At 46.0% G+C, this 14,192-nt stretch overlaps 6 protein-coding genes across 6 annotated transcripts; 3 read left to right on the plus strand and 3 right to left on the minus strand.

Moving 5' to 3' along the window:
- Positions 1–642: 642 nt before the first annotated feature.
- On the minus strand, positions 643–2,652 carry I302_103507 (uncharacterized protein; the record flags this gene model as incomplete). Its single annotated transcript, XM_019188876.1, has 5 exons — positions 643–1,108; positions 1,182–1,456; positions 1,527–1,606; positions 1,674–1,922; positions 2,133–2,652. The coding sequence occupies 5 exons, from the start codon at positions 2,650–2,652 to the stop codon at positions 643–645; spliced, it is 1,590 nt and encodes a 529-aa protein (XP_019048438.1).
- Positions 2,653–3,064: 412 nt separating this feature from the next.
- On the plus strand, positions 3,065–5,787 carry I302_103508 (uncharacterized protein; the record flags this gene model as incomplete). The annotated part of the gene is made up of 4 exons (XM_019188877.1): positions 3,065–3,352; positions 3,506–3,916; positions 4,027–5,553; positions 5,644–5,787. 4 exons carry the CDS (start codon positions 3,065–3,067, stop codon positions 5,785–5,787), a joined length of 2,370 nt encoding a protein of 789 aa, XP_019048439.1.
- A 233-nt stretch (positions 5,788–6,020) lies between these two features.
- On the minus strand, positions 6,021–9,449 carry I302_103509 (NAD+ synthetase; the record flags this gene model as incomplete). Its single annotated transcript, XM_019188878.1, has 19 exons — positions 6,021–6,148; positions 6,218–6,242; positions 6,308–6,335; positions 6,398–6,453; positions 6,526–6,724; positions 6,815–6,919; positions 6,996–7,129; positions 7,198–7,333; positions 7,404–7,581; positions 7,647–7,798; positions 7,874–8,211; positions 8,265–8,382; positions 8,442–8,530; positions 8,582–8,671; positions 8,750–8,855; positions 8,930–9,014; positions 9,098–9,215; positions 9,274–9,304; positions 9,427–9,449. The coding sequence occupies 19 exons, from the start codon at positions 9,447–9,449 to the stop codon at positions 6,021–6,023; spliced, it is 2,139 nt and encodes a 712-aa protein (XP_019048440.1).
- Positions 9,450–9,761: 312 nt separating this feature from the next.
- Positions 9,762–10,472, plus strand: I302_103510 (prefoldin, alpha subunit; the record flags this gene model as incomplete). Its single annotated transcript, XM_019188879.1, has 3 exons — positions 9,762–9,836; positions 9,932–10,141; positions 10,308–10,472. 3 exons carry the CDS (start codon positions 9,762–9,764, stop codon positions 10,470–10,472), a joined length of 450 nt encoding a protein of 149 aa, XP_019048441.1.
- Positions 10,473–10,703: 231 nt separating this feature from the next.
- On the minus strand, positions 10,704–12,301 carry I302_103511 (uncharacterized protein; the record flags this gene model as incomplete). Its single annotated transcript, XM_019188880.1, has 8 exons — positions 10,704–10,886; positions 10,946–11,040; positions 11,119–11,174; positions 11,247–11,353; positions 11,422–11,443; positions 11,527–11,590; positions 11,648–11,830; positions 11,950–12,301. The coding sequence occupies 8 exons, from the start codon at positions 12,299–12,301 to the stop codon at positions 10,704–10,706; spliced, it is 1,062 nt and encodes a 353-aa protein (XP_019048442.1).
- A 975-nt stretch (positions 12,302–13,276) lies between these two features.
- On the plus strand, positions 13,277–14,015 carry I302_103512 (uncharacterized protein; the record flags this gene model as incomplete). The annotated part of the gene is made up of 3 exons (XM_019188881.1): positions 13,277–13,694; positions 13,798–13,913; positions 13,980–14,015. The coding sequence occupies 3 exons, from the start codon at positions 13,277–13,279 to the stop codon at positions 14,013–14,015; spliced, it is 570 nt and encodes a 189-aa protein (XP_019048443.1).
- Positions 14,016–14,192: the final 177 nt, after the last annotated feature.

Consider the following 14,192-nt stretch of genomic DNA (forward strand, 5'->3'; position numbering starts at 1 on the left):
CTTCTCTAACTAAATAGGAGGACGAATTCAACTTCTTATGTATATGTAAAGTAGGACTAATGAAAGTCTACTTTGGTTCTCTTCCTTCACGGATGTAGTGAGATGTAGTCGAGGTTATAAGTGATGACGATGAGATCAATAACAATAACAACAATAACAACAACAAAGCGGTGATGGCCGTTATGTTGTGATGTTGACTTTATAACCGACTAATGAATTTTTTTTGTTGAAAAGAGAAAGATGAATATTTGAAAGTGGAGGGGGGGGGGGAATTCGCCGGTTAAGAAAGAAAATGACACCTCTGATATATATATTCTCGTTTAGTCGCGTTCGCCACCTTGATATAGAAAAAAGGTACATTCGAGAATCACGACCCTGAATGCGGAATACCATTATTTAGGGGGAACAGGCGTGAGAGCAGAGGACTTGACCCAATGGGAATATACGTAGGTCCCTTTGGTTAACAGGGTCATGTTGCATAGTTAGGCTATAAAGTTATTCCCATATCGCCGAAAATAAACAATGTGTGTGTGGCACCTAGCATATACACGTATTTCGTCATTATGAGAGGAATAACCCTCCTTGACGTGATTGATATTGATTGATCTGACACTGCGTCATTCGTGTGACTTATACGTCCAATCAATCCTCTTCGTATTCCCCTTCCTCCTCATCCTCCTCTTCCTCCTCATCTTCAAACTCAACAGCCACCTCCTCCTCCTCCTCTCCGTCATCTCCTTCACCAGATTCATACATGTCTTCGTCTTCTTCCTCTTCCTCTTCACTATCCTCATCTTCACTCTCATTTTTTTGACCCGCCTTAGCAGGTGCACCTCCACTGCTCTTCTGCTTAGTCAATTTCTTGAACAGATCCTGACCATCCGCTAGAGTGACGCATGTCAACCTGCTTCCCTTGGTATCGTATGATGCAATTGGGTCAATCGTGTTGTTCTCTCCTTTTCCTGCTATCTCATGGGAGTTTTCCACGAAGAATAGATCGTATACGTTGATCAGTCCGTCAGAGGATACTGTCGTTAATAGAATTGTTGGTCGAATCTCATCATCTTCAGCGGGAACTTCGAACCGAAGTGCGGATATGGATTTTATTCTATCCATGAAAATCGGTTGTCAGCATAAACATCCCTCAGCAAAGTGAAGAAGCCAATCGGAAGGGCACTTACCGGTTCGTATGTCCAACAAGGGTTCCGACTCTCTCTACAGTCGCTCCTTTCCCCTTCGATTCACTTCCTTCAGCCTCATCCTCCTGTTCATCTTCGCTTTCGCTCTGAGGTTCCTCAATGCCCACTTTGATGTTATACACTTCTACTACCCCTTTCTCCGTACCTACACAAAGTAATTCTTCTTCCGTCTCAGGTCCATTGACAGGAGGAATAGTAGCGAATAGTAAAGTGTTGAATCGTGATTTGGTTTCAAGAGTATGTAAAAGTTTGAGCGTCTATAATACGCACACGCCTAAGCGTTAGCTACTTTATCCGTCCTTGACAGACGTCCGCAGATCAACTTACCAAAGAGTAAATCTGTATCTTCCGGGGGAAGAGTACAGCGAAATGTGTACCAGATTGCGAGAACTTGACCATCTCAGGTTCTGTCCGTCGTCGCATCAGCTCTTCTATTCCAGTGATTCGTAAACAGTGTGGTTGGGTCGGACTCACCACTACCCAAAGGCAAACTAGCAGCCCCTCGACCTCTCATTAAATCCCACATCTTCAGCGTATTATCCTTACCCACGCTCAACGCTACTCTTCCCGTGGGATGTACGTCCACATGGTTCACCCGTCCTGAATGGCCTTTGAGCGACTTCAGGAGGGCCCAGTCGGAAGTTCGGAATAGGGATAGGGTGGAATCTTCGGAGGTGGTTATGAGATGGGAGGAGGTGGGGAAGTGGAGTGAGGTTATTGAGCCTAGGCCAGAGCATACGAGTATCAGTACTGCTTCTCCTCCTCTACATCGATTCTACATCCATATGCACTGAGGTTCTCAAGGGATGAAATATTTCTAACTCTCCTTGTCCTCCATATCATGACAGGTACTCCGTACCATCATTCTCTTCCTTCGCTTCATTTAAAAGAAGCTTTTTTGACAGAGATATTCAAAAAGACCACACAACTCACCAGTATGCTGACTCAGACTCCCCACCTCCTTCCTCCTCCTAAGATCCCAAACTTTAACAAACTCATCCTCCGAACCCGTAGCCAGCCATTTGCCCCCCTTGGACGCCGCAACAGCCTTCACACAAGCCAGATGCGCAGGGAAGATGAAGATGGGTTCTAATTTCGGTGAGATCGATTCTGATGAGAAAGTACCTTCCAGTCCGTAGAGGAGTTTCTCATATGTCCCTGCTATGATTATGAATGTTCGTGGAAGGGGTTCGGACTCTTCTTCTTCGGAGTCTGGTTCTACTTTCGTAGCTGGAGGGGCCTTTGATTTGCCTTTATCTGCTGATGGGTTCTTTGGTGTGGGCTGTCCCTTCTGTGTTTTGGGTGGTTTGACGTCCTTCGAAGTAGAGGCGGATGGGGCAGATGGGGCCGAAGCACCCTCAAATTTCACCTCGACCTTGGCACGTTTGTCGTATGGAGCTGGTCTGACCGAGCTCGAAACTTTCTTGGATTTTGATTTTTCCTGTTTACCCATTTTTGATATGTTGCTTTCGAGGATGTACAAGATGGAACAAAAAGATAATAGTAGTAGCTTTCACGTTCACCATCATTTATTATCAAAATCAAAATCAACTTTTCCAGGTGGAGGTAGGTGATTAATGACCCGGTCATAAACTACAATGACGTGGCATTCCACCTGGACAAGTACAGTTCTCATACCCTACCACCGGCTTACCCCGCACAGGCCACGCGACGACGAGAGACCGAGGCTAACATGATCATGACGACTAGCCTAGACCAGATGTACTGTACATACCGTACATTGATATTCATTCACCATCCCCATGACAAAACACATCAACAGAGCAGAAGCCAAGTAAAATCACAAGCCGAAGACCCCCCCTTATTCTCCATCTTCGGCTCATACCCTTTCCTTCTGAGGCACCATGTCAACCCTCACAGCCTCACAAGCAGTATCCGACCTCCTCCGCCAACCCGACGACCTCCTCAAACTATCCTCCTACCGCAAGAAACTGCTCAAAGAGAAGTCAACGCTAGATGCAAAGCTGCAATCAGGCGTGAAAGCTCAGCTGGACGCTACGCGAGATGCATTGTTGAAGTTACAGGCTAGTAGAGCTGCGGTGGGGCTGATAAGGGAGGAGATGATGGCTGTGGAGAAATTGAAGGGGGAAGATATGGAGAAGAAGGGGGAGGCTTTTGATAAGATCACGAGGGTGGGTATTACTGTTCATCGTAACTCGTCAAACACCAGTAGGATCATGCCACATATGATGTCCATCGTGACTCCATGACAGATGAGCTATGTCGATAGAGTGTTAAACTTGGGTGTAAGGGGGAACTGGAGTACTGATAAACCCTTTGAACAGGTATCAACCGTCCACCGAAACCTATCTCAAACAACCAAGATGGTCCATAACCTCCGCTCAATGTCCGATAAAGTCGACCATATCTCGTCCCTCCTCGACTCAGATAAGAATCAACCCAGCGGCCCATCAGGATATTCCCCAAACCTCTTACCTATCCACTTCCAACTGCAACAGCTCGAATCGTTCCGGAACGAAACGTTACACCAGGCGAAGAAGAACTCAAGCTCGACAGACGAGGAGAGAGAGGTGTTGATAAAGTGGTTTGAGAAGCTTGATAAGATTGGGGGGGACTTTGAAGGGTGGTTATGGGAGATTAGCAGGAATATCGTCGATTTGGCGAGAAAGGGGAATGGTGGGACGGTGGTGAGGTTGTTGAAGATTGTTGAAGTGGAGGGTAAAGAGGATGAGAAGGTGGGTGAGACTCATAGTTTGAGATTAAACGAAGATCCATCTATGACGGTCTCCTCTGCTGGATTATAGCAGGAGAGACGATGCTAATTCTCTTACTTAAACCTTCATAGGCCGTGGCAATGCGTCTCGTTCGGAAAGTAGCGACGCACGACGCAGCATCAAAGTTCAAATCCATGCAAGCCAACGCCCGAATCATCAAGAACTACAGACACAAGCTCCTAGACACCATGACGAACTCTGTCAAAGAGTCTTTCGAGAACTATTACCTAGATAATCAATACGACATGTTGGGCTTCATCGAAGGTTTAGGGTGGATCTACAAAGATATCATTCGAATCAAAGAGGATGTGGAACCCCTTTTCCCAGAGGATTACGAGATAACCCCATATCTCGTTAAAGCGTACCACAAACACCTCGATCAAACTATCCGCAAGATCGTCAATTCCGCTCCTGAAGCGAAAGTCTTGCTGGAGCTACATGCGTGGATCAAGGAATATCGAATCTCGATGAAAGAGTTGGAAATCCCCAGCGCATGGTTACAACCTCCCTTGTTAGATGGGAAATCTCAGGATCTGATTGAAGATTACGTGAAGCTGATAGTTACCAAGCTGGAGGAATGGAGCGATAATCTCATGAGGGAGGAGACGGGTAAATTCCAATGGAGGACAAAGGAACCTGAACAGGCAGATGATGGTCAGCTGGGTATGGAGGGTGTGGTCGATTTCTTCAGCTTGATCAACCAGCAGTGCGATCTTGCTTTAGACTCCAACCAGGGGGCGGTGCTGGTGAGGGTAGTGAACGAATGTTCCAAATTAATTAAGAAGATCCAGAATCAATGGCTAAACCTCATCAACGAGGAGTCGAGAGCGCAGATAGAAAAGAAGCCTGAAGAGGTTCCGGGGGGGTTGGTCGAATATGTCATAGCGCTGGCGAACGATCAGTTAAAAGCTGCAGATTACGTCGAAAGCTTATTAACAAGGTTGGAACCGCTCGTATCGGACAAATACAAGAAACAAATCTCGCTATGTCTCAACGAATCTATAGATGGGTATCTGGACGTAGCCAAAAAATGTACCTCCAGCTTAGTCGAGTTCGTCTTCAATGACCTCAAGATAGTAATCAAGAACCTCATCACCCCAAGTTGGTATACCGATCCCTTGATGCCACAGATGATAGAGACGATGAAAGACTACATGGGAGATTATCAACATCATCTCAATCCCTCGATCTTTGAGATTCTAGTTGAAGACCTGCTCGACGCATTCCTCATTTCCTACCTCTCCGCCCTTCGACGAGCAGGTGCCAGGTCATTGAGGATGCCACTGGCGATAACCAAGATCAAGTCCGACCTGGCCATGGCGTTCGATTTCTTCGTGAGCTACAAACAACCTACGGAATTGGAAGGGAACTTTGAAATTATGGAAATGATCATTGCCATTATTGGGTCGGACCCGCATTATTTATTTATGGATTATTGGAATTTCGCAAAGAAACATGGTCCGAACCTTGTGTTCATCGAGGGGATCCTCAGGGCAAGAGACGATTTGGATAAGATACAGCTTAACGAGGCGATCGAGATGTTAAGGAGGAAAATCAAGGATGAAGGGATTGTCGATCCGGAGGAACCGACTATTATGGTGAGTCTTTGTCCGCCTTCTCCTTTTTAATTGCACGTGATATCCTGTGATTTGGGGTTGTATCTGACATGTTATGTTAATATTGGACAGGTCAAAGTACAAGGTCCCTCTTCTGGATTATTGTCCAACCTGTCCAGTCTGGCAGGTACATACGCCAGCAACTTCTCGACTGGGACGTTTGCTACGGGGGGATTCGCAATGGCCGGTGGGGCTCATTTCGGTGCGATGAGATAACGAAGTATGCTCTTTACGATACCGTTCATTTTGGCATGATTGTATTGTTGTACAGTACAGTGTATAGTATAGTCCCATATTGGATATCAGGAAGAAATGCATATTGCTCAATTGTGATTATACACCGACGAAAGGTCAATGATCTGTAACTCCCGTTTCATATTACTTAACATGTCCATCAAGCAAGTCTTATCCCACTGTTCATTCCGCATAAAGTGATTGTCGACCGTCGATCAATCAACTTTGGCTTTATCATTACCAGGCTGAGTAGCTCTGTTAGGCAATTTGTCGGCCAACTCGTCGATCCGCCTGAATTGATGGTTGAACCGAGTCGGCAACAAGAAAGGTCTGAGGTCGAATCCTAAGAGTATTGAATCCCTTGATGTCAGCAGATGGTCTGGGAATCAGTTGAGATGAACAGTGGACATACGATTATCGTCTGGCGAGTATGATTCCTATATTCCGTTTGCAAGTATAGTCAGCTGAGATCGTTATTGCTTATTTCGCAGCTGGGACTCACCATATGAACAGAAGGTGTGAGTGTTGTCCTAGTTACAAATGATGTATCAGCTTGGTTCTTCACTGCTCGGACAGTATACAGGAAACTCACATCTTGTGTCTGTTAATAGCATAGTTGAAGAAGAAATGTTTCACTTTCGTAGCGATCTATTCACTCAACCGCATACTCCGTCAGTACATCTAAATTCTAACTTTAGCAAGAAGTACACCTGAACCCACCTCAACGGGAGACAGGAAGCTCCCCCACTCCTGTACCAATTTCCCGAACATACTGTACGGACCGCATTTCTCGACCTTCCTCAGTCTACCGTACACTGATAATTCGTCGTAGGTCATTCCCATCTCTACTTCGTCTGATTGTGCGACGTTATCCGATCCGATCGGGATGAGCTCGGCAGTGGGGATGGCATCGAGGAAGCTATAGCGTGTTTTGCAGTCAGTACATTGAAAAGCATATCAAGGTAATTCCGTGAAAACCATCATATATATGCAGGAACAAACAGCTCACCTTCTCAAAATTGGTAGATCAAAGTTCACCTCTGCCCAAGCGATGAACTTCTTGAGATCGGTCTTACTGATCCCCCCGATAGGGTTGACATCCGCACTCGAACAACTATAATGGCCACCTCACAGGTCAGCACCTTCTCCTGGTAAAACAGTGGATCATATCAGTCGGTGGACTGGCTCACTCGTATTTAGTGTAATACCCCCGTAAACTTTCATCGACATTCGCACTTCCCAATACCAGCAGCCCACCGACTTTTCCCCTCGCCCAAGGTAGGAGTTGAGCGAACATATATGCTAGTACCATTCTCAATCGAGCCTGCGAAACAACAATCAGCTTATTGGTCCGAATCATATAGTTGAGCGAGTTAGGTGAACCAGACATACCTGGATATTCTGCAAAGCCAAATTTTCAGCCGAAGATCCACCATGAACAGCGAATTGAGGTTTCTTCCCTGTGACAAGGCTGAAAATCCCCTTGACGGCAGATACAGCAGTATCCATATTCAGGTCGACATGGTACCTGTTGATGGGACAAGCCAAACCAAATCAGCTATATACGGGCAGGATGAGCTTCGCATGGTATGGCTTACCCTCCGACAGCTTCAGATAGATCTTTGGCCCTCTTCCTAGTCTCAGGGCTGGAATGCTCAGTACCCATATAACAAGTATGGAAGATCCTTCCGGCAAATTCCTTTGGATCGATAGGGAGGTAAGAGGAATCTTCAGGTTCTCCGGCGATTCGTCGTGCATCGGCGATGACTTGTTCGTCTGTATTATATGTTTTTTACCGTCAGCTGAAGATCAGCTCCTGTGGGTGTGAAAGACCAACTAACCTCCTTTACTTGCTGCATCGGCGACTAATCGACACATTGAATGAATAATAACGGTCGTAGCGCAAGAATCAATACCTCCCGATAAGGGGATGAAGTATCCTTGACACCTTGATCGTCGAAGATAATCCCATAACCAACAAGCTGGACCGAGTCTGAATGTAGAATCCTCAGCTGGTTTGCCTTGTAAGTCTTTGGTATTTGGAGTTCCTGGCCATCTGCCTACTCACGCGATCTCTTCTTCGGGTGTATGATAGATAACTTCCATCGACCCCTTAGTCTCCTCGTCACCGACTCTTATACCCTGACCACCATCCAATCTAGTATCCACATATACTCGTTGATAAGCCTCGGCTTGGGCAGATTGCATCCTCCTACTGGATGTTGTTCGATGAGCTCTGACCGCGCCGAGATCCACAGTGGCAGTGATGACTTCAACATCGGAGAGGGAGAACTGGGATCCTCTGGCTAAGATTTGCCCATTCATAGCTATCAATGCTGCTCCGTCGTAGTACAATCGATCTCCATCGCATCCTTGTTGGTTGGCGTAGAGGTAGATACCACCAAGCTGTATTGAAATAGCATATGAGCTAGTGACTCGACATTGAAAACTTAGCTCACCTTCATAGTGGCTTCTTTGATCAAGTCAATTCTTCTGTTGAGTTTTCGTAATTCATGATGACTGGCGGACGAGTTCGTGAAGATCTCGACACCATCAAGACCCATGAGGATATGGGGGCTGGGAAGAGATGATCTCAGTATGAAGTGCTGAGCTGTGTGTCAGAACGAGCTACCTACGAGGCAGGAGTAAACAGTTCTTCACAGAGCTCAACACCAATAACAGTATCTTCGGTCGAAACCACAGCATCTCCGAATGGTACTAGGTCCTAATTCTACTGTTAGATTCCAACCAGCAATCAATGATCGTCAGAGCTCACTTGACCGGTCACATTCCTGATTATTCTAGGTAAAGAGTGTTGCTCGACCTGTCGATGTTTATGCCAAGGAGTGAAATGACGAAGTTCACGCTGCCCCATGTTCAAACAGATATCAGCTATAACTCCCCTTCAATGATGGAGTATACACTTAAAACAGCTAGTACCCACGTAGTTACCATCGTTCGCCATCCACATCTTAGGTCTGATCATTACGATCTTGCCGCTGTGGATGATGACCCTGCAATTGTAGTTATTGTTCTTGTGTTCGATCGGCCTGTTCACATACGTGTCAGCTTGGTCGTTCCCATCGGAGGAAGGAAGTAATGTGAAGCTGTATTCTCAACCTACATTCCGATATCACATACTATCCCTTGAGCTTCTTCACTCTGCAAGATCGTAGCTAACACTTCCCAGGAATGAAGAATCGTATCGCCTATCCGGATGATCAGTACCCACAGCTGTGATCTTTCCCTCCGCTCCTACGAGAGAAGCGTAAAATCATCATGAACATCCCACCTTCAAGGAAATGATCCAAACATCCATATCCAGGAATCTCCAACTCCGGTCCAACTCGCAAAGTCGCTCCTCGAGATTTAGCAATAGCTATCGATTTGAGAATCCGCTTGCAGTTGCCCTGAGACGCTTCCTATCAGCTCATTCCTCTTCGGACATACGATTCTCATATAGCTGACCTCGAAGTCGAGAGACCACTGATCCAGTTGACTATGTAGTGCAATTGTTAGAACGGGTCAGAGATAAGGGTCGAAGGGGGGACATACCATCTACGATAGGTAAAAGATAATCAGCTTTCATGTCCTGATATGGAATCTGTCAAGAAAGCTTACGTTGCTACTGTGACGAGATGCATCTTGGATTATGCGATTCTAGATGATCTAGGATGACGAGGAAAGTAAGGTTGCCAAGAGGAATGTCGAGATAGATGAAGGCAGGTTAGAATATGAGTTATCTTTCGTCTCTCTACACGAGTCCGAGTATTCTTGACATCATAGCAAAAGTGGAGGTCGATAGCTATCAGATTTGATTCCGTTGATCACTCTCAGTCAGAGCGAGGTCTGTGTATGAGCTCGCATTTCCTCTAATTCCAACATTTCAACATCTTGATCAGTACGACAAGTCACCAACCAACGAGCAACCTTCAGCTCAAAGAGATATACTCAAAATGGCAGAACAACAAGTCAACATAACAGACCTAGACCCCGCCCAGCTCCAAGAAGTCAAGAAGCAGCTGGACCAGGTGAGTGTCGTCCAACCCCTCAAAAACCCAACTCACCTTCCATCAAGTCGAACCTGTGACATGTACTGACCAATCTGTGAAATTGATTGTTACAGGAACTAGACCACTTGACAAACTCATACTCCCAGCTCAAACAAGCCCAAACAAAGTTCAAATCCTGCGTCGAGAATGTCAACTCGCTCAAACCGACCTCAAAGGGGAAAGAAATCTTGATACCATTGACGAGCTCGTTATACGTTCCAGGAAAGTTGACAGATACGGAGAATGTGGTAGTGGATGTTGGAACGGGTTACTATGTCAAGAAGGTGAGTTGCATTTGCTCTTCATCTTCATCTTCATACGCTCAACACTGTCGATGTACGGTTCATCTGATTCGTACTTTACATTCTCTACGTTTACTTTTTTGTTATTTCATGTCATCTGAAGGTCTTCTCGACTTGGTGTATCGACTTACCTGATTCCCTCATGTAGACAAAATCCGAAGCATCTCAACATTACACCTCCAAGTCCACCTTCGTTCAATCCAACCTCGAGACCTTACAAAAGACGATAGAGCGAAAGCAGGAGAACGTGCAGAGTGTGGTGCAGGTCTTGCAGATGAAGATGCAGCAGCAGCAGCAGGCTGGTAAGGCATAGGCGAAGATCCGAGTGATTTACTTGGAAAGGTAATAAGGTGAAGAGCGGAGAAAATAGAGTGGTCCCGAAAGATGTTGAGGGTTGACGAGCCAGCCAACTTGTACATGAAATTGTAATATCATGCATTCGATATACCTTAATGCGCTTTGCGATATCCCATAGTACGGGAGTAGACACACAAACCGGACGATGATCAATTATATACATCCTATCCAATCTACAGATCTATAATCAAATACCAGGCATGGTAACTTGTAGACTCCTCCTCATCCTCCAGCTAATCTCCAGGAAATTAGGTTCATTCTCTGGCGTTATCAGTCCATGTCTGATTAGGAAATCTACATAGATCAACCCGCAATTCGGTTTCATATCTCCCGAATGCAATGCTTCGATAAGCTCTGGTATGGTCAATAGCTAAATCGTACGTCTATCAGCGAGCAATCCACGGCAAGATGATCACTTGCTTGACTCACCGCAAACGACTCGACCTCATCGTCGTGTGGTTTGGGTTTTATGTATTCCGCTGAGTCTTGTGAAGGTAAAGGCAGATCGTAGATATATTCGACCTCTGTGTATGTTGAGTAATGGTTCAGCATACTTCTGTGAGACGACATCAAGATCACTAGACGAAGGGGATGGGACATACCAGGTTGCAAGAATCCATCATCCGTTACGTAGAAATACGTAGCAACGCCGCAATTCCTACATCCCCATCATCCAGTCAGCGATAAGCACGCAAGCACGATACGAAGGTGTAGCCAGCCATAAACCCACTTTACGCGTTCCCTGACAAATTCTTCTGGTAGACTAGCTTCCTCATCACATTCTTTGATCATCGTCTCTATAGGTGTCGATCCGGCTGTTATACCTCCCGCGACGGACTGCGATCAAATCTGGAAGATCAGTATCCGCTTGATCCCATTATATCTTATCGTCAAGTTACACGTACGTTGTCCAAACGTCCAGGCCAGCTATCAGAGGTCGTATATCAGCCAATGCCCTCCCCTCCCTACATCCTCTTTTCCCCGCATCACAAGGATGGTCGTGTACTCACGTAGCTTTGGTCTTACTTCGTCTAGGTACCCATACTTTCATGGCATGTCCTTCCCCTTCGTAAGCTTCGTCCATACCTCTATCAGCTCAGGCCGTCAAGCAGATGACAACGATCAACGCACCAGTCATATGTACCCCGAAAGTGGCCAGGCCGAATAGCGCACAAGCTGCTCTTTCGAGGTGGAAAGCGACATTCTTGAACGTCCCTGGACCTACCATCACCGGCTGAGAAGTGGAGTGGGACGATGCGTAGAGACCAGATGAGTTTGGTGAGGCGTATATTGTGTAGAGCTCGTTCCTCCATCCTGGTGGGGTAAGTGAGATATTAGCATTGTTTCTGAGCAGCACGATATATATCTGCTGATTCAAACAGAAGGCGTGTATTACATTATCATAGCTTGGACGTAAGATGTGGCCAACTCACCAGCCAGTGGTCCAGGAAACTTGCCCTCCTCTTTCCATCCCCTCACAACCTTCGCCATAACCCTCCCTATCTCCTCCTTTCCCTTCTTCACCAGCTCTTCAGTAAAATACACGCAAATCACCTCAGTATGGAAATCACCCGTCTCATCAGGTTTACCCGTACTGATCTCAAATTCCCATATCCCCTTTGCCACCGCTTTCATCTCCCTCAGGACATCTTGACGCAGGAGTCCTAGTGCGGGGAGGTTATTCTGGAAGTCGGCGAGAGTGAGGTGGAAGGGGACATATGAATGGGAAGGGGTGTAGGGGAAGTTGTCTACTACTTCTATGACGGGGAGGAGGGACCTTATCATGGTGTGTGATGTGATGACCTATTCGGGGGTCGTAGGTTAGAAGAGGATTGTACGACAAGTATGGATTGTAAGATATATGTTCATAGAAGGATGGAGGATGCGAGTATCGTTGCTTCGGACAACCGTGTGATGAGCGTTTAACCGTGAATTGCGGGGTCCCGCTTGGATGGCACGTAGTTACAGAACTGGTAGTATACATAGCCCAGCAGATCATTAACTTACAGTACTCGCATGCGTTGAGTGCTCGCATTCTACACGCTCATGTAATGATATCTGATAGTGTGATGAGAAGCTCAAGTCCAATACATGCACAGGACATGCACAATCCGCAGACTATTCAACGACTGAACGCACAGCGGTTCATCCCTTCAAGATCGGGCAGGACAATCGTCAAATCAGCTAGCTGAAGGAGCCTCAAGTAGTAAATTCCGGGTGCTAGCTAATTCATGCTATGAACAAAATCATGCACCGCATCACGAGGGTGGTCTGTAAGATCACAAGATCAATTCAAGAATATTTGTATTAAAGGAGCACCCACACGAGGCCGACGTCTGAATTGTCCGAGACTAACGTCATTGCAATTCATCGCCTCAATTAAGCTTCTAACCGTTTTCGATCATGTCCGAGACAACTCTCCGATAAATTGCTCCACCACACATCAGTCTTGCAGTACTCGTATGCTGACCCTGCAAAGCTCATTTCGAAGAAAGGATCCAACCTCGGTATACATGTATACATGTGCTTCATTGCATAGGATGACGGAATGCGATGATCGGGATGCACTCACAGTGGGGCCGCACCGGTACAACTAAGTGATGAATCTCGGACAACCGAAGGGCAGACATAAAGGTATAAATAGCCAGGTTAATGTTCTTGGTTTTTCTGACATTCATTCCTCACATCCATACGAATAAAACAATTAACCCATTCTTTAACTGCTTCATCTCCTCAATAAAGTCAAACGTATCAATAACAATGTTCGCTAAAGTACTTCTTCTCCCTCTTCTCGCTTCCCTCGCCCTCGCCTCCCCCATCACAAAACGAGATTCAGAGGGCAAACGAATCCGATCACTCGCAAGCCCCGATCTATGCCTGACAGTCCAAAATGGATATGCAGCCTACGGAACCAAAGTGGCCATGACGGGTTGTTCACAGGGTGAAGGGGGATACCTAGACCAATTCCAATTCTTCTCTGCTGTTGGTCCTCAGCGCGGTCAGATCAAATTGATCTCCAACGAGGATATGTGTCTTGATGCAGATACTTCAAATGGGAATGGCGGACAGATCAGTATCGAAGCGTGTGAGGATGGAAAGGATTCTCAGGTGTTCACTGTTGGAACTACTGGGACGGGGAGTGAACCTAATTTGAGGTTGGCAATTGGATCAAGTGAATGTGAGTCGAGTCGTATATACAAGAAGTCCCATCACTCGATACTGTTTCACTGTGATTCATCGCACAGGGATGTAGATGCTGATTTGATATCTCTCACGCACAGCTCAATGCCTCGATGTAGTCAAAGACTCTACTCCAAGTTACCAAAAGCCCTACGGTTACACAAAAGACTTGCAATCTTGGGAATGTCATCCTACCGATCACCCCGATGCTCAACAGGTGAGTGGACGATACGTCACACCGTAATATAGCATGTGCATGGATGCTGACCATATGCGTAAATAGCAATACTTTGAGTTGGTTGCTTCGAGCGATTCTTAAAGGTAATAGAACTGTAATACTGTATCTCAATATGAGTGGGATTGACAATGGACATTGACTATGTATCGTCAAAAGATAGAATAATGAGCTTTTAAAGTCGTATGAATGGAACTTCTTCCAAACTTCGAAATGCGGATCACGTCATACTTACCCCAAGTGTTACTGATAGAATGTTGA

Source organism: Kwoniella bestiolae, chromosome 2, assembly GCF_000512585.2.
Source record: "Kwoniella bestiolae CBS 10118 chromosome 2, complete sequence".
NCBI classification, from domain to species: Eukaryota; Fungi; Basidiomycota; class Tremellomycetes; order Tremellales; family Cryptococcaceae; genus Kwoniella; species Kwoniella bestiolae.